Source organism: Hemitrygon akajei, chromosome 14 (genome assembly GCF_048418815.1).
Source record: "Hemitrygon akajei chromosome 14, sHemAka1.3, whole genome shotgun sequence".
NCBI classification, from domain to species: Eukaryota; Metazoa; Chordata; class Chondrichthyes; order Myliobatiformes; family Dasyatidae; genus Hemitrygon; species Hemitrygon akajei.
The window spans coordinates 52,485,592-52,504,315 of record NC_133137.1 but is presented as its reverse complement, the minus strand read 5'-3'; the positions used below and the strand labels follow the sequence as shown (position 1 = coordinate 52,504,315).

The 18,724-nt window shown below is 42.2% G+C and overlaps 1 protein-coding gene across 1 annotated transcript in view; it reads right to left on the bottom strand.

The window, feature by feature from the left end:
* Window positions 1-18,724, bottom strand: part of bcat1 (branched chain amino-acid transaminase 1, cytosolic) — a 108,895-nt gene that overhangs the window by 44,443 nt on the left and 45,728 nt on the right. The window contains exons 4-6 of the mRNA XM_073066067.1: window positions 9,828-9,938; window positions 5,963-6,082; window positions 5,693-5,856 (exon numbers count right to left, since the gene is read on the bottom strand). Of these exons, the coding sequence (XP_072922168.1) occupies window positions 5,693-5,856; window positions 5,963-6,082; window positions 9,828-9,938 (395 nt within the window). The remainder of the gene's footprint in view (window positions 1-5,692; window positions 5,857-5,962; window positions 6,083-9,827; window positions 9,939-18,724) is intronic.

Sequence of the window (18,724 nt, the reverse complement as noted above, 5' to 3'; positions counted from 1 at the left end):
CCCATCACTCCCTCCTGCAATTTAAAGTGGTCCATAGGGCCCATATGACTAAAGATAAGCTGTCTTGTTTTTATTCAGATATATCTCCCTATTGTGACAGATGTAACAATGGAGAGGCTTCATTAATTCATATGTTCTGGACATGCCCAAGTCTTGAAAAATACTGGAAGGAAGTATTTCAAACTTTTTCTGTACTTTTTAAAGTAAATTTTAAACCAAACCCTTTGACTGCCTTATTCGGTATTGTTGGAGGAAAAGATACTACCTTGGAGACACCTGATCTGCACATTTTGGCTTTTATTTCTTTTATAGCTGGGAGGGCATTGTTGCTTAGGTGGAAGGGTGTTGCTCCGCCTACTCATGCTCAATGGCTAAGCGATGTTATGTCATGCTTAAGTTTAGAGAAGATTTGTTGTTCAATTTCTGAATCAAGACAAGACTTTCTAACATTGTGGGGACCTTTTTTGAATTATTTTCAAAAATTTTGATTTGTTATTAAGTACAGATGTTTTACTACATGATAAGGATTTTTTTCCTTTTTTCTTTTTTTACCAAACAGCTTGGTAGTGGAATTAGATTTTTTTTGTATAATAGAATTATTACTTTTCAATATTATGATTCAATTTAATTTACATGATATGGGGTAATGAGACTATAAGTGTGATTCAAATATATTGTAATTGATATGATATATATCCTCCTGTACTGGGTATTCTTTAAATCAATAAAATCAATAAATCAATAAAAATATTGAAAAAGAAAGAAAAGAAATACATAATAATAAAAAACATACAAATAAATTCTAAAAAAAAGTAATTAAATTAAATAAGTAGTGCAAAAAGAGTAAAATTGTTCAGGATGTGTACATGGTGTTTATTGTCCATTCAGAAATCTGATGCCAGAGGGGTGGGGTAGGTTAGAAGCTGTTCCTAAAACATCAAGTCTTCTGCTGCTGTAGCCCATCCACTTCAAGGCTCAAAATGTTGTGTGTTCAGAGATGCTCTTCTGCACACTACTGTTGTAATGTGTGGTTATTGAAGTTACTGTCACCTTCCTGTCAGCTTGAACCAGTCTGGCCATTTTCCTCTGAACTTTCATTAACAAGGCATTCTCCACCCAGGGAGCTGCCGCTCACTGGATTTTTTTTTTTGTTGCTTTTTGCACTGTTCTCTGTAAACTCTAGAGACTATTGTGCATGAAAATTTCAGAGCTCAGCAGTTTCTGAGATATTCATACCACCCTATCTGGCACCAACGAATGGCCAAAGTCATGTAGATCACATTTCTTCCCCATCCTGATATTTGATCCCATAACAACTGAACCTCTAGACCGTGTCTGCATGCTTTTATGCATTGAGTTGCAGCCACATGATTACTGATTAGATACTTGCATGAATGAGCTGGTGTATGGTATACCTAATAAAGTGGCCACCTCACTCTGTCATTAACATGTCAAGCCTTTTACTAGTACCTCTCCAAAAACTGAATATTACTTTGAAATGGCAAAATAAAAAGAGTCTACTTTACCCCAGTTATGATCTCCACAGGGTTAATGTAGCTTTAGTGTCTTCAATGGAATTATATAAAGAGCTCAGTTTAAATCTTATTTAAGTTCATCAGTCCATTCTGTTATTCCTAGTAAATCACAAGGGAGTGATTGCAATTTGCCAGCACTTCTTTTGAGAAAATACATTGAGATTTTATTTCTTTGTTGTGACTATTAATAAAGTTTCCAGTCCATTAACTGAAGAATTGCAAGGAAGTTGTTCTTGTATCCTGCATCCTTTCATCCCATTCAAAAATCTGCGCTCTCTATCTCTCTCCCTCTCTAACTCACTCTCTATTTCCTTCCCTCCCTCCCCGTCTCTCTCACTCTCTTTGACCCCTCCTCACTAACTCCCTGCCCAGGTGGCACATTGTCATAGCACAGTAGGAAGAGCAGCTGCTTCACAGTACCGGGATCCAGCTTCAATCCTGCACTTGGATACAACATTCTCCCCGTGGGCTTTCTCTGACAGCTCCAGTTTCCTCCTATATCCCAACATTGTGCAGGCTAGTATTTTAAATAGTCATTGCATATTGCCACTAGTGTGTAGGTTTGCATGATTTCCTTAGGTCCAGATTCTTCCAACATGCAAGACGTGTTGTTTGACAAGTTAACTGACCTTTGTAAGTTGATGAGTGCTTGAATTGGGGGGGGTGGGGGTGGGAATGTATAGCGAATAAAATGGGATTAATGTAATGATTACTGTACAGGTCCAATGAGTGGTTGATGGTTGGTGTGAGTTCAATGGGCTGAAGAGCCTGTCTATATCTACGATCTCATAGAGAGCAAAAAAAAGACCCTTCAGCCTATCTAGACCATGCCAAACTATTATTCTGCCTAATCCCATCAACCTGCCCTCCCATCCATGTACTTAACCAAACTTCTCTTAAATGTTGAAATCAAACCTGCATCCACCACTTCCACTGACAATTTGTTCCACACTTGCCCTACCCTCTAAGTAAAGAAGATCCTGCTCATGTTTCCCTTAAACATTCCACTTTCACCCTTAAAATATGACCTCTAGTTCTAGTCTCATCCAACCTCAGTGGAAAAAACCAGCTTGCATTTATCCTATCTATACCCCTCATAATTTTGTATACCTCTATCAAATCTCCCCTCATTCTCCTACAATCCTGGGAATGAAATTCTAACCCGATCAATTTTCCTTATAACTAGGTCCTCAAGTCATGGTGACATCCTTGTAAATTTTCTCTGTACTCTTTAAATCTTGCTTCCTTAATATCTCACTCAGCATCAGTTCTTTGGAGACATGAGTGAGCGACGAAATGAGGCGGAATCAAAGTTTATCTAAACTGCTCAAAGAAATATCATTCTTTCTTAAAGGCAAGGCACTCCTTTCCAGAAGAAGGTAATTAATTGGGCAGAAGATGTCTAATAAAAGCTATTGGGGCTTGCAATTAACTTCTGAAATTTGGCAAGTCTCACAGTAATTAAGGCAATCTTCGTACTTCCAAAGGTGTTGAAACTTTTGCTGATCATATCAAATAATTTATTATCTTGATTCAAAGTTGTCAACTTCTCTAATGTAAATCTCCCTCCACACCCCAGTAACAATGGTGGCACACTCTGGCTCCACACTACACCTCATAATCATTATCTCATCAGGAATACCACACACAAAGACACACTGCTCATCAAGTAGTGTTTGCATACATCACTTCACATTATCAGCAACAGACACAAATTGCTCGTGGAACTCAGTAGGCCAGGCGGCATCTGTGGAAATGAATGAACAGTCCGCTTTTGGGCCATCAGGACTCTCACATTATTAGTCTTCTCACATTCTAATATATCCACATTCAAAGGAAAAGCACCTCCTAGCTTTATAAAATGTCTGCCCTACCAGGGCTGAGAAGCACGTAATAGATCTTTGAGCATGGTAAGAGGGTTTAATTACTTAGCACTTGTCCAGCGGAGCTTAGTCTAGCTCACCACAGGGGGACAGGTGAAAGATTTTTTTCCAGTTTTCTGCTCTCTCTCTCTCTCTCTGTGCCCCCCACACGCTCTCTCACACACTTTCACTGTCACATATGCACACCCTCTCACTCTCTCACACATATACACTGTTTCTCACACACATATGCACACCCTCTCACTCTCTCACATATACACACTATTTCTTACACACATACACACCCTCTCACTCACTCACATATATACACTGTTTCTCACACACATACGCACACCCTCTCACTCTCTCACACATGTACACTGTTTCTTACACACATACACACCCTCTCACTCTCACAGTTTCTCACACACATACGCACACTCTCACTCACACACTTCTCTGTTTCTCACACACACATGCACACACATTCCCTTTGTACTCACACTCTGTTTCACATCTCTACTTCTCTCTCACAGACTGTTTCTCACACACTCACTTTGTCTTACACACACACACACACACACACACATCCTTTCTCTCTGTTTCTCTCTCAGTTTCACATACATGGACACTCTGTGTCTGCCACACACACACTTTATTTCTCCCACTCACACACACATGCAAATCCTACACACAAAACATGCACATCATACACACATTCACACACACACTATACTTATATTCTCTCTCTTTCTCATATACATACACCCATAAAAATGAGCACAATGCAATCCAAGTTCTGTGCAAAATATTGTTCATAAAGCATCTTTTTCAACTCCAAAGCATTCCACATGCTAGACACTGAATCAAGTCTTTCTCTGAGGTAGCCACTGTGATTCGGGAAAGCAAGTCTTCGCAGTCATTCCTGCTCTGGGGAGAGGAATATCTTTATGTGCAGTAGATGTTGAACACCAGCTGTCGCTGGGGCTTCAGAGAGTGAGGTGTTAGTCCAGTGGAATGGAGGTCCAAGACTACTGGAGACCAGGCAGTCAATGTGGAATTAGTACCCATATGTCTGTTTACACACACACGCACCCGCGTTCTCTTTTGTCTTCATAATTCTCGCTCTTGCTCTCCTTGATGGTCTCTTATTCTTTCTGTCTCCACCTCAGTGAAAACGGACCCAAATTGACCTGTTTCATATCTCTTTATCCTTCCAAGTAGTTTTCCCTTATATGGTAACACTGATGTTATGCTGGAAATCTTTAGGCAGCAGCAAGGTTGGAACAATGTCAGACTCTTCAGACAGATAGTTTTTGACCAGAACTTAACACTGCTTCTGCCTTGGTTCCATTATTTTAGTCATCTCGATCTCACCAAAAATAATCCATCTCATTTCCCACAAATTTCCACTAGTTTTCAATTCCAAGGGATTTCACTGCCCCTTGTGTGAGTAAGCCCTTCCTTACACCACCCAAGAAGCCAAGCTCTCCTTTCAAAACTTTGGCCTTCCTCAATAGTTTGCCACTACCTACCCTAAAGCAAAATACCTAAAGCACTCAGCAGGCCAGGCAGCATCCACAGAGAGAACACCACAGTTCAGACTGACTTCGTTTCACAATCCATAGATGCTGCCTGACCTTCTGAGTACTTTGTTTCCATTTCTGGCTTCCAGCATCTGCACTTCTTTTAAGTTTCAAATATCAAATTTTAAAATTGTTATATACTTCCCAGTTACATCAATGCCTAACCTACATCAAAGGGCTTCAGAAAAGAAAGCCAGTCTGAATGATTTAATCTTTACAACACTGGATGCATCCATCCCAAAGATACTGCTTCCCTTCTAAACACTGCCCATTTCCACTCTCTCGATGAGTGGCAACTAAGCACTTCAAGACCCTAGGAGAATTCAACCTGGCCTATTTCCTGAAAAAGTACGTCACAAAGCAGAAAGTACAAACGCAGCCAAATAACACGAGTTGCTCAGATGGGCTGTACACCTGAACGCTGTACCTTCCAGTTTGGTCTCAACAGCACTGTCTGATATGATATCCACATTAAACCAAGATCTCACTCCATCTGCTTTCCCTATGAAGGACCCATGAGGAGTGCTAGGGCAGTTCTGATATGTTTCCAGTCAATGATCATTCCCAAGCAGAGGCCAATCCTCATTGCCATGATGGGAGCTTGCAATGTGCCCATTAGGCTCCCATGACTTCCACACCACAGCACGGGGCCTGGCACCGGGTCAAAGCAGACCTTATGTTCTGAATTGTCTTGGGTTGTCTTACGCACCCGCCGAGTTTGCAGTCGCCCGTCCCTCCTTTCCAGGCTCGAACATACTTGGGGTTCGCCCACAGGGACACAGCGTCTGACGTTCCTGTGCTGAAGTACAAGCCAACCGGACACAGGATCACGTAGAGCATCGCTTTCGTCGGCATCTTCACGCCAAGGGATTCCTTTAGATAGAATCAGAAGGCAAATCAGCAGCAAAGCTGGACAAACATCAGGTTCACTATCCCACCCTTCCTCAACACACACAAATGCAAGACCAGAAATTCTCACCTCGGTCCCGATAAAAACTGGGCGAATATAGAGACTTCCATCCTTGGAGTACGGTACCCAGTCTTTCTCCAGCTGCACCAGCTTTTTGATGCATTCCAACAGCTCAGTCTGATCAAAAGTCTAGGGAAAGAGAGATTTGCTCATTCACAACTATGCCCTGCGTAAACAAGGTGAACAGCAAAAGAGCCAAATAAACTGCTGCAGAAAATACCAACACTCATAAACATCATTTACAGAAGCAGAGGCAATTTTGCTAAAGATTGCTTCAAAGAAAGAGTGCTCTGAATGAGGCTCTTATAAACTGCAGGAGTACACTTGATAAATGAGTCTTCCAAATAATGACCCATGATTTCAGAATCTCTTGCCCTTTCGTGCTCATAAAGGGAGCATTCAGGAATTTGAACTTTAGACAAGCTGGCAATTTCTGTGTTGTAACTTCTAAACTCATAGCTCAAGTGTGGAGGTCGAGATAATCCAGGTGCACAAAATAACAAGTTGATAGAATAGAGAAAATTATTTACTTTGCTGGTGAATCGCGAACAGAACCTCAAGTTAATAGCAGGTCTCTTAGGAGTGAAATCGTATGTATCACATAGGGCTGATGTCTGGGACTTCCTTCAGAAAGAATGTGGAAGTTGGGGAATCATTAGAAAAAGCGAGGATCAAGCGACAGTATCAAAGGATGTATAACAAAGGCATGCAAATTGAGCTTTTCTTAATGGGCAGCATGGTGGCACAGCTGGTGGAGCTGCTGCCTCGGCACCAGAGACCTGGGTTCAATCCCAACCTCTGGTGCTCTGTGTGGAGGCGTGAGCGGCTGTAGATGCTGGAATCTGGAGGAACAGACAATCTAGCAAAGGTGCTCAGTGGTCAGTCAGCGTCTGTGGGACTGCATCTGAGTCTTCATGCAAGGTACCAGCTTAAAACTGCAACAGACCTCTTCCTCCCACAGATGCTTCAGACTCAGATTTATTTATCACCCTGAACATCAAAGCACACAGTGAAAGGTGTTGTTTACCTTAACAACCAACACGCACAAGGTAGCCTGCAAGTGTTGCCACATTTTCTAGCACCAACAGAGAATTTAGCTACTCCCCCTTTTGAGATCCTCCCGCAAGTGTTTTATTGCTGGTGTTTAATATTCTCCTTGTCCATGGGCCTCCTTCTGGGTGCTCTGGTTTCTGTCCACATCTCAAAGATGAGCAGGTTGGTAGATTAACTGACCACTATAAAATGCTGTGGTGTGTACATCAGTTGTAGAATCTGGGAGAGGCACTGAGAATGCAGGCAGAATGAATTTTTGCCGGGATGCCACCTGGATTAGAGGATATGAGCTGATTGGAAAGATTGGCCAAAGTTGTGTTGTTTGCTCTGGAGTGGCGAAGGTTCTGTGGGGACTTTTTACATAGAAGGCCTTTGACAAGGTTCTGCACGTGAGGCTGCTAAATGAGGTAAGAGCCCATGGTACTACAAGAAAGATATAAGCGTGGATAGAAGGCTGGCTGAATGGCAAGAGACAAAGAGTGTGAATAAAGGGGGTCCTTTCTGGTTGGCTGCCAGTGACTAGTGCTATTTCACAGGAGATGGTGCTGGGGACCGCTTCTTAGACTATGTTTCAATGATTCGGATCTCAGAATTGATTGCTTTGTGGCCAAATTTGCAGACGATACACAGATAGGTGGAGGGGCAGGTAGTGTTGAGGAAGCAGGGAGTCTGCAGAAGGAGTTAGGCAGATTGGGGGAAGGGCACAGGATTGGCAGATGGAATACAGTGTAGGAAAGTGGATCGTCGTGGACTTCAGCACTAGGAATAAAGGCATGGACTATTTTTAAATGGGGAGAAAATTCAAGAATCAGAGGTGTAAAGGGACTTGGGAGTCCTCCTATTGGATTCCCTAGAGATTAGCTTGCAGGCTGAGTCGGTGGTAAGGAAGGCAAATGCAATGATAGCAATAATTCTGAGAGGACTAGAATACAAAAGCAAGGATCTATTGCTGAAGTGTTATAAAGCATTCTCTGTAGTCACACTGTATTTGGAGTATTGTGAGCAGTGTTGGGTCCCTTATCTAAGAAAAGGTGTGGTGGCATTGGAAAGGGTCCAGAGGAGATTCACAAGAATGATCTCAGGTATAAAAGGGTTAATGTATGAAGTGCCCTTGATGGCTCTGATCTTGTATTCGCTGGAGTTGAAAAGAATGAAGGTGGATCTTATTGAAATCTATCAAATATTGAAAGGCCTAGATAGAGTGGATATTCCTTATAGTGGGCAGTCTGGAACTAGAGGGCACAGCCTCAAAATAGAGGGACGTCTATTTAGAAAAGATGCGAGGAGGAATTTCTTTAGCCAGAGAGTGGTAAATCTGTGGAATTCATTGCCACAGACAGCTGTGGAGGCCAGGTCATTGGGTATATTTAAAGCAGAGATTGATGGGTTCTTGATTAGTATGGGTGTCAAAGGTTATGGGGAGAAGGCAGTAGAATAGGGTTGAGAGGGATAATAAATCAGCTATGGTGGAACAGCGGAACAGAGTTGATGGGCAAAATGGCCTAATTTTGCTCCTTTTACTTATGGTCTTATGGAGATCTGATAGTGATTGTAAAATTAGGAGAGGCATAGATAGAGCAGACAGCCAGAATATTTTTCCCAGGGTCAAAACATCTAATGTTACAGGGCATACTTAAGATGAGAGGGATTAGGTTCCACGGATTTGTTACAGGGCAAGCTTTTTAACACAGAGAGTAGTGGGGTGCCTGGAATGCACTACCAGGGTTGTGGAGAAAGCAAATGTGAGGGGCATTAAGAAGCTCTTAGATAGGTGCCTGAACATGCAAAGAATGTGGGGGCATGGACCGTGTGCAGGCAGAAGGTATTAGGTGTCAATACCTTTAGTTCAGCACAACATCGTGGGCTAAGAGGTGGCAAATGGATTTCAATACGAGGCAAGTGTGAAGTGATGCATTTTGGGAAGTAAAACTCGTGTGGGACTTGCACTATGAATGGTAGGGCATTAGGGAGTGAAATGGAACAGCTGGACTGAGGAATTCATTGAAAGCGGCATCACTGGGTGGTGAAGCCATTCAGCATGTTAGCCTTCATCATTGAGTACGGGGGTCGGGACATTAGCATGTTAGCCTTCATCATTCAGGGCACTGAGTACGGGGGTCGGGACGTTATGTTGCAGTTAAACACAGACATTGATGAAACCCCACTTGGACTATTACGTACAGCTTTGGTAACCCTGATATAAGAAAGATATGGTTAAACTGGAAAGTTCAGAAAAGACTTACAGGGATGTTGCCAGGACTTGAGAGTTGTCAGGGATAGGTGTTTATTCCTTGGAGCGTCGGAGGATGAGAGGCAATCTTATAGAAATGTTTATAATTATCAGAGACACAGATAAGATGGATGTTAACAGTCTTTCCCCAGAGTAGGAGAGTCCAAACTAGGGGGAGTAGACTTAGGGTTAGAGGGGATTTAAAAGGGATCTGAGAGGCAGGTGCTGAGTATGGAATGAGTTGCCAGAGGAAGTAGTTGAGGCAGGTACAATAGTATCATTTAAGAAGCACTCAGATTGGTAATTGCACAGGTGTGGCTTGGTAAGATATGGGCCAAATGTTACAAACTGGGACTAGTTGGATGGGCACCAATGTCAACATGAGCTGATCGGGCTGAATGGCCTGTAATCCTGCTGCATTGGTCTATAACTCTGTGATGGACCAACTTGCACCAATCAGCAAATTTGCTCAATCTCTGGAACAGGCATTGCGGAACCAGAGAAATTCCACAGAATTATTAGGAGTTGTGACAATCTGAAAGAATCATCTGGTAGAGGTAAATAGCAACACACCCATTTCACAGTACTCACAGGAAGAGCAGCCCTAATGGTTGATTTCAGCATCCGGTCCATGTTCATCATGGGTCGGAATAGCCGAATCTTGTTGTCCACCCCTCGGAATGCCTTCAGACCTTCAAACACCTGCGGGGAAGACACCCAATCAAATAAGAATCAGATCAGTGGAAAATTTTCAGAATCAGAATCAGGTTTATTATCACTGGCATGTGTCATGAAATTTGTTAACTTAGCAGCAGCAGTTCAGTGCAATGCATAATAATAAAATAATAAGAAAAATAAATAAATAAATCAATAAATCGATTGCAGTATACAGTCGGCCCTCCTTATCTGCGAATTCAGCCAACCGTGAATCGCGAAAACTCAGAAGTGCTCTTCCAGCACTTGTTGTTCAAGCATGTACAGACTTTTTTTCTTGTCATTATTCCCTAAACAATGAAGTATAACAACTATTTTACATAGCATTTACATTGTATTAGCTGTTATAAGTAATCTAGAAATGATTTAAAGTATACGGGAGGATGTGCGTGGGTTATCGTGGATCGGGATTGAAAAAAATCGGAAGTTCTCTTACTAAGTAAGTGGGAACAGGTACATCCGGTATTATTTAGCGTCAGTTAGTCAAACGTTTGCATTCGTATATAGTATATATTTTACCTTTCTATGCATATAAAACACTTGAGAACATATGTTTCAGCGCCAGGCTTGGGAACAGAAGTTCCCGAGTTCGATCCAGTGACCCCCAAACCCAATAATTAAACCACTGTGTTGCTTAGTAATAATTGTAGCTTTCATTGGGGCACAGCCTTTCTCACTTTATCCTTTAAAACTGTTCCGATCATTGACCGACGAAGCCTAACACTTTTCCAATGACTGATGGCTTTTCACCTCTTTCCGATCGCTTTATTATTTCCACTTTATTTTAATCGCTATCGTGATTATTTTCATGAACAGAACACTGCGGATTCAGATCTCTGCTGCTGGGTCCTAATATCCACCGCACTGAGACAGGTTAAATAAGGGACTTGAGCATCCGCGGATTTTGGTATTCGCGAGGGGTCCCGGAACCAATCCCTTGTGGATAAGTTGGGCCGGCTGTACATATATTGAATAGATTAAAACTCATGCAATAAAACAGAAATAATATATATTAAGAAAGTGAGGTAGTGTTCATGGGTTCAATGTCCACTTAGGAATCAGCTGGCAGAGGGTAAGAAGCTGTTCGTGAATCGCTGAGTGTGTGTCTTCAGGCTTCTGTACCTCCTACCTGATGATAACAGTGAGAAAAGGACATGCCCTGAGTGCTGGAAACCCTTAATAATGGGCGCTGCCTTTTTGAGACACCGCTCCTTGAAGATGTCCTGGGTACTTTGTAGGCTCATACCCAAGATGGAGCCGACCAAACTTACAATCCACTGCAGCTTCTCTCAGTCTTGTGAAGTAGCCTTCCCCCACTCCCCCATACCAGACAGCGATGCAGCCTGTCAGAATACTCTTCACAGTACATCTATAGATGCTTTTGAGTGTATTTGTTGACATACCAAATCTTTTCAAACTCCTAATGAAGTATAGTCGCTGTCTTGCCTTCTTTAAAACTGCATCAATATGTTGGGACCAGGTTAGATCCTCAGAGATCTTGACACCCAGGAACTTGAAACTGCTCACTCTCTCCAATTCTGATCCCTCTATTCAGATTGGTATGTGTTCCTTCGTCTTACACTTCCTGAAGTCCACAATCAGCTCTTTCATCTTACTGACGTTGAATGCAAGGTTGTTGCTGTGAAACCACTTCACTAGTTGGCATATCTCGCTCCTGTACGCCCTTTTGTCTCCATCTGAGATTCTACCAACAATGGTTGTCTCATCAGCAAATTTATAGGTGGTATTTGAGCTATGCCTAGCCACACAGTCATGGGTATAAGAACATAACATAAGAACATAAGAAATAGGAGCAGGAATAGGCCATCTGGCCCATCGAGCCTGCCCCACTGTTCAATAAGATCATGGCTGATCTGTCCGTAAACTCAACTCCATCTACCTGGCCTTTTCTCCATAACCCTTAATTCCCTTACAATGTAAAAACCTATCTAACTGTTTCTTAAATATATTTAGTGAAGAAGCCTCAACTGCTTCCCTGGGCAGAGAATTCCACAGATTCACCACTCTCTGGGAAAAACAGTTTCTCCTCATCTCCATCCTAAATCTTCTCCCCTGAATCTTGAGGTAATGTCCCCTAGTTCTAGTATAGAGAGAGTAGAGCAGTGGGCTAAGCACACACCCCTGAGGTGCACCAGTGTTGATCGTCAGCTGCACAATTATGGGCATAATTGTTTAAGGAAAGCAGTTTTTACATCTGTTCACATAATTCACATTCTCTTACAATGTTGAAGGAGGTCATTTGTCCCATCAAATATTAACTCGTCCTCGGAGGAATCCTAATTGTATTTCCCCACATTTCCCTATAACCTATTCTCATTGTAAGTTAATTAGTTAACAGTAACCAATCCATTTACCAATTTAAAGCAGCATATCTGGGCCACTTGAGCTAGTGTTCATAAAGGTCCCAGAGATGGAGAGGGTCAGTAACTTTAAATTCCTTGGGGTTATCATTTCAGAGGATCTGTCCTGGGACTAGCATGTAAGTACTATTACAAAGAAGGCATAGCAGCACCTCTATTTTCTTATAAGTTTGTACAGATTTGGCATGTCATCTAAAACGATAACAAAGTTCAATAGGTGCACAGTGCAGAATGTCCTGGTATGGATCATGGCGTGGTATGGAAACATCAATGTTAAGGAATGGAAAAGCCTACAAAAAGTAGTGGATACAGCCCAGTCCATCACAGGAAAAGCTCTCCCCACCATTAAGCACATCTACAAGGAGAACTGCCACAAGACAGCAGCATCCATTATCAAGGACCCCCGAGATCCATGCCATGCTCTCTTGTTGCTGCTGCCATCAGAACCCACACAACCAAGTTCAGGGACAGTAATTACCCTTCCAACATCAGGCTACTGACCCAGTGTGGACAACTTCAGTCACTTCAACACTGAACCGTTTCTACAATCTATGCACTCACATTTAAGGACTCTACAACTCATGTTCTCAGTATTATCTATCTATCTATCTATTTATTTATTTATTTATTATTATCATTATCATCATTTGTTCTTTTGTATTTGCAGTTTGAATTTTGCTGATTAGTTGTTTGTTAGTCTTTGTATTTCATTTGCAATGGCCACAAGATTGATCTCGACAGCATAAACCTATTGTGCCATGCCAATGGCTTTAGGACTGCATGGTGAAGGAAGCCATTGAAATAAAAGTCGAGGAAAATCATTTCAACAAAGAAGAAGGTCTCGCTCCAAGTAAGAACTGGAATGTGATTGTGAACAAGGTAGGACAGCAGAAAGTGATTGGATGACGACTAACCGATCAGGAGGAACAGACTACAGGGATATAAATATCACCCTGGACAAGACACGCCCAGGCATCATCCCTAATGAAGATGGCAGAGTTTGTCATCGAAATATCAGTTAAAATCGACATTTGTATCCGGCTGGAAGCTCAGGAAAAGTTCATTCATCATATATGCCAGGAAAGCACTAGATAGAGAGGCTGTAGGGATACCTAGAATGGTTGAACAGATTAACCACCTGGGGATGGAACTTTTAAGATAGTGTGAGGTTCTTGTTTTAATAGCCCTGTAACACTTTCCAAAAGGGAACTTCTAAAAAAAGTCTGCTGGGTGAGTGGCGTCAGCAATGATTTTCCTGCCAGCTTCTTTGTCCTGGGCACATACAGTGATCGTAGACTGCAGCCAATGAACTTTTCTGCTGGCCTGATTTTTTGCTGTAATTTTCAAATAATGTGAGAAAACGCAGCACTAAACCAGACAGTAATGGCTGATGTGAGGAAGCTCTCTATGATAGCAGTGTAGAATTGAACCATGATGTTCTGGGAAAGATGGAATTTTACCAAATGCCACAAGAAGTGCATCCTCTGCTGAGCCTTTGTGTTAATGAAGGTGATACGGTTCTCCTGTGTAATAAACATGCCCAGGAGCCTGCATGTGGAAACGGTGTTGACGTTGAGTGGATGAGGAGGAGATACATTTCTCCTTAAGTCGATATGCACCTCCACAATTTTGAGAGCATTCAACCCCAAGTTGTTGTGGTTGCACCAGGACACCAGCTTGCATACTTCCTAGTCATACTTGGATTCGTCACCTCTGCTGATTGGTCCAATGGTCATCCGCAAACTTCATCGGTTTATCTGATGAGTCACTGGAAACACAATCATTGGTATGGAGAAAATAGGAGAGGGGAGAGAACACACCCCTGTGGCGCACCCCTGAGCAGGATGTGGAGATGTGCTTGCCTAGTCTCACACACTGCCTCCTGTCAGAGAGGAAGTTACTTATCCACCTGCTGATGGGACCTGGTACGTTAGCTTTGGAGGTTCTGGTGCAGAAGCTCAGGAATGATGGAACCAAGATCAACCATATAACCATACAATAATTACAGCACGGAAACATCTCGGCCCTTCTAGTTCTTGCCGACGCTTACTCTCACCTAGTCCCACTGGCCCGCACTCAGCCCATAACCCTCCTTTCCTTTCCTGTCCATATTCCAATCCAATTTTACTTTAAATGACAATACCGAACCTGCCACTACCACTTCTGGAAGCTCATTCCACACAGCTACCACTCTCTGAGTACAGAAATTCCCCCTCGTGTTACCCTTAAACTTTTGCCCTCTAACTCTCAAATCATGTCCTCTTGTTTGAATCTCCCCTACTCTCAATGGAAAAAGCCTATCCACGTCAATTCTATCTATCCCCCTCATTATTTTAAATACCTCTATCAAGTCCCCCCTCAACCTTCTACACTCCAAAGAATAAAGACATAACTTGTTCAACCTTTCCCTGTAACTTAGGTGCTGAAGCCAAGGTAACATTCTAGTAAATCTTCTCTGTGCTCTCTCTATTTTGTTGATATCTTTTCCTATAATTCGGTGACCAGAACTGTACACAATACTCCAAATTCAGCCTTACCAATGCCTTGTACAATTTTAACGTTACATCCCAACTCCTATGCTCAATGCTCTGATTTATAAAGGGCAGCATACCAAAAGCTTTCTTCACCACCCTATCCACATGAGATTCCACCTTCAGGGAACTATGCACCATTATTCCTAGATCACTCTGTTCTACTGCATTCTTCAATGCCCTACCATTTACAATGTATGTCCTACTTGGTTTACTCCTACCAAAATATAGCACCTCACACTTATCAGCATTAAACTCCATCTGCCATCATTCAGCCCACTCTTCTAACTGGCCTAAATCTCTCTGCAAGCTTTGAAAACCTACTTCATTATCCACAACACCATCTACCTTAGTATCATCTGCATACTTACTAATCCAATTTACCACCCCATCATCTAAATCATTAATGTATATGACAAGCAACATTGGACCCAGTACAGATCCCTGAGGCACACCACTAGTCACCGGCCTCCAACCTGACAAACAGTTATCCACCACTACTCTCTGGCACCTCCCATCTAGCCACTGTTGAATCCATTTTACTACTTCAATATTAATACCTAACGATTGAACCTTCCTAACTAACCTTCCATGCGGAACCTTGTCAAAGGTCTTACTGAAGTCCATTTAGACAACATTCACTACTTTACCCTCGTCAACTTTCCTCGTAACCTCTTCAAAAAGTTCAATAAGATTTGTCAAACATGACATTCCACGCACAAATCTATGCTGACTATTCCTAATCAGACCCTGTCTATCCAGATAATTATATATACCATCTTTAAGAATACTTTCCATTAATTTACCCACCACTGACGTCAAACTGACAGGCCTATAATTGCTAGATTTACTCTTAGAACCCTTTTTAAACAATGGAACTACATGAGCAATATGCCAATCCTCCGGCACCATCCCCATTTCTAATGACATTTGAAATATTTCTGTCAGAACCCCTGCTATTTCTGCACTAACTTCCCTCAAGGTCCTAGGGAATATCCTGTCAGGACCCGGAGATTTATCCACTTTTATAGTCCTTAAAAGCGCCAGTACTTCCTCCTCTTTAATCGTCATAGTTTCCATAACTTCCCGACTTGTTTCCCTTACCTTACACAATTCAATGTCCTTCTCCTCAGTGAATACCGAAGAAAATAAATTGTTCAAAATCTCCCCCATCTCTTTCGGCTCCACACATAGCTGTCCACTCTGATACTCTAAGGGACCAATTTTATCCCTCACTATCCTTTTGCTATTAATATAACTGTAGAAACCCTTTGGATTTATTTTCACCTTACTTGCCAAAGCAACCTCATATCTTCTTTTAGCTTTTCTAATTTCTTTCTTAAGATTCTTTTTACATTCTTTATATTCCTCGAGCACCTCATTTACTCCTTGCTGCCTATATTTATTGTAGATCTCCCTCTTTTTCTGAACCGAGTTTCCAATATCCCTTGAAAACCATGGCACTCTCAAACTTTTAACCTTTCCTTTCAAACTAACAGGAACATAAAGATTCTGTACCCTCAAAATTTCTCCTTTAAATGACCTCCATTTCTCTATTACATCCTTCCCATAAAACAAATTGTCCCAATCCACTCTTTCTAAATCCTTTCGCATCTCCTCAAAGTTAGCCTTCCTCCAATCAAAAATCTCAACCCTGGGTCCAGTCCTATCTTTCTCCATAATTATATTGAAACTAATGGTATTGTGATCACTGGACCCGAAGTATTCCCCAACACATACGTCCATCACCTGACCTATCTCATTCCCTAACAGGAGAACCAACACTGCCCCTTCTCTAGTCGGTACCTCTATGTATTGCTGCAAAAAGCTATCCTGCACACATTTTACAAACTCCAAACCATCCAGCCCTTTTACAGAATGGGCTTCCCAGTCTATGTGTGGAAAATTAAAATCTCCCACAATCAGAACCTTGTGCTTACTACAAATATCTGCTATCTCCTTACAAATTTGCTCCTCCAATTCTCGCTCCCCATTAGGTGGTCTATAATACACCCCTATAAGTGTTACTACACCTTTCCTATTCCTCAATTCCACCCAAATAGTCTCCCTAGATGAGCCCTGTAATCTATCCTGCCAAAGCACTGCTGTAATATTTTCTCGGACAAGCAATGCAACACCTCCTCCTCTTGCCCCTCTGATTCTATCACACCTGAAGCAATGAAATCCAGGAATATTTAGCTGCCAATCACATCACTCCTGCAACCATGTTTCACTAATAGCTACAACATCATATTTCCAGGTATCAATCCATGCTCTAAGCTCATCCACCTTTCTTACAATGCTCCTAGCATTAAAATAGATGCATTTAAGAAACTCTCCACCTCTTCCTCTCAGTTTATCCCTAACGATGTGATCAACTTTATTATCTTTTTCTTCCTTCTCCCCTACATCTTCAGTCTGAGCGCTCCCCTTCTCTATCACCTGCCTATCTTCCCTCACACAAGTTCAAGTCTAATTGTCATTCAACCATACATAAACACCTGCGAATACAGACAAATGAAACACTGTTACGCCGGGGCCAAGGTGCAAAACACAGTACCATCTGTCACACACAGCACAAGGCACATAGAAACATAAAAACATAGAAAATAGGTGCAGGAGTAGGCCATTCGGCCCTTCGAGACTGCACCACCATTCATTATGATCATGGCTGATCATCCAACTCAGAACCCTGTACCTGCTTTCTCTCCATACCCCCTGATCCCTTTAGCCACAAGGGCCATATCTAACTTACTCTTAAATATAGCCAATGAACCAGCCTCAACTGTTTCCTGTGGCAGAGAATTCCACAGATTCACCACTCTCTGTGTGAAGAAGTTTTTCCTCATCTCGGTCCTAAAAGGCTTCCCCTTTATCCTTAAACTGTGACCCCTCGTTCTGGACTTCCCCAACATCGGAAACAATCTTCCTGCATCTAGCCTGTCCAATCCCTTTAGAATTTTATACATTTCAATAAGATCCCCCCTCAATCTTCTAAATTCCAGTGAGTATAAGCCTAGTCGATCCAGTCTTTCTTCTTATGAAAGTCCTACCATCCCGGGAATCAATCTGGTTAACCTTCTCTGTACTCCCTCTATGGCAAGAATGTCTTTCCTCAGATTAGGGGACCAAAACTGCACACAATATTCTAGGTGCGGTCTCACCAAGGCCTTGTACAACTGCAGCAGAACCTCCCTGCTCCTGTACTCAAATCCTTTTGCTATGAATGCCAACATACCATTTGCCTTTTTCACCGCCTGCTGTACCTGCATGCCCACCTTCAATGACTGGTGTACAATGATACCCAGGTCTCGTTGCACCTCCCCTTTTCCTAATCGGCCACCGTTCAGATGATAATCTGTTTTCCTGTTCTTGCAACCAAAGTGGATAACCTCACATTTATCCACATTAAACTGCATCTGCCATGAATTTGCCCACTCACCTAACCTATCCAAGTCACCCTGCATCCTCTTAGCATCCTCCTCACAGACCGCCGCCCAGCTTCGTGTCATCTGCAAACTTGGAGATGCTGCATTTAATTCCCTTGTCTAAATCATTAATATATATTGTAAACAACTGGGGTCCCAGCACTGAGCCTTGTGGTACCCCACTAGTCACTGCCTGCCATTCTGAAAAGGTCCCGTTTACTCCCACTCTTTGCTTCCTGTCTGCCAACCAATTCTCTATCCACATCAATACCATACCCCCAATACCGTGTGCTTTAAGTTTGCACACTAATCTCCTGTGTGGGACCTTGTCAAAAGCCTTTTGAAAATCTAAATATACCACATCCACTGGCTCTCCCCTATCCACTCTACTAGTTACATCTTCAAAAAATTCTATAAGATTCGTCAGACATGAT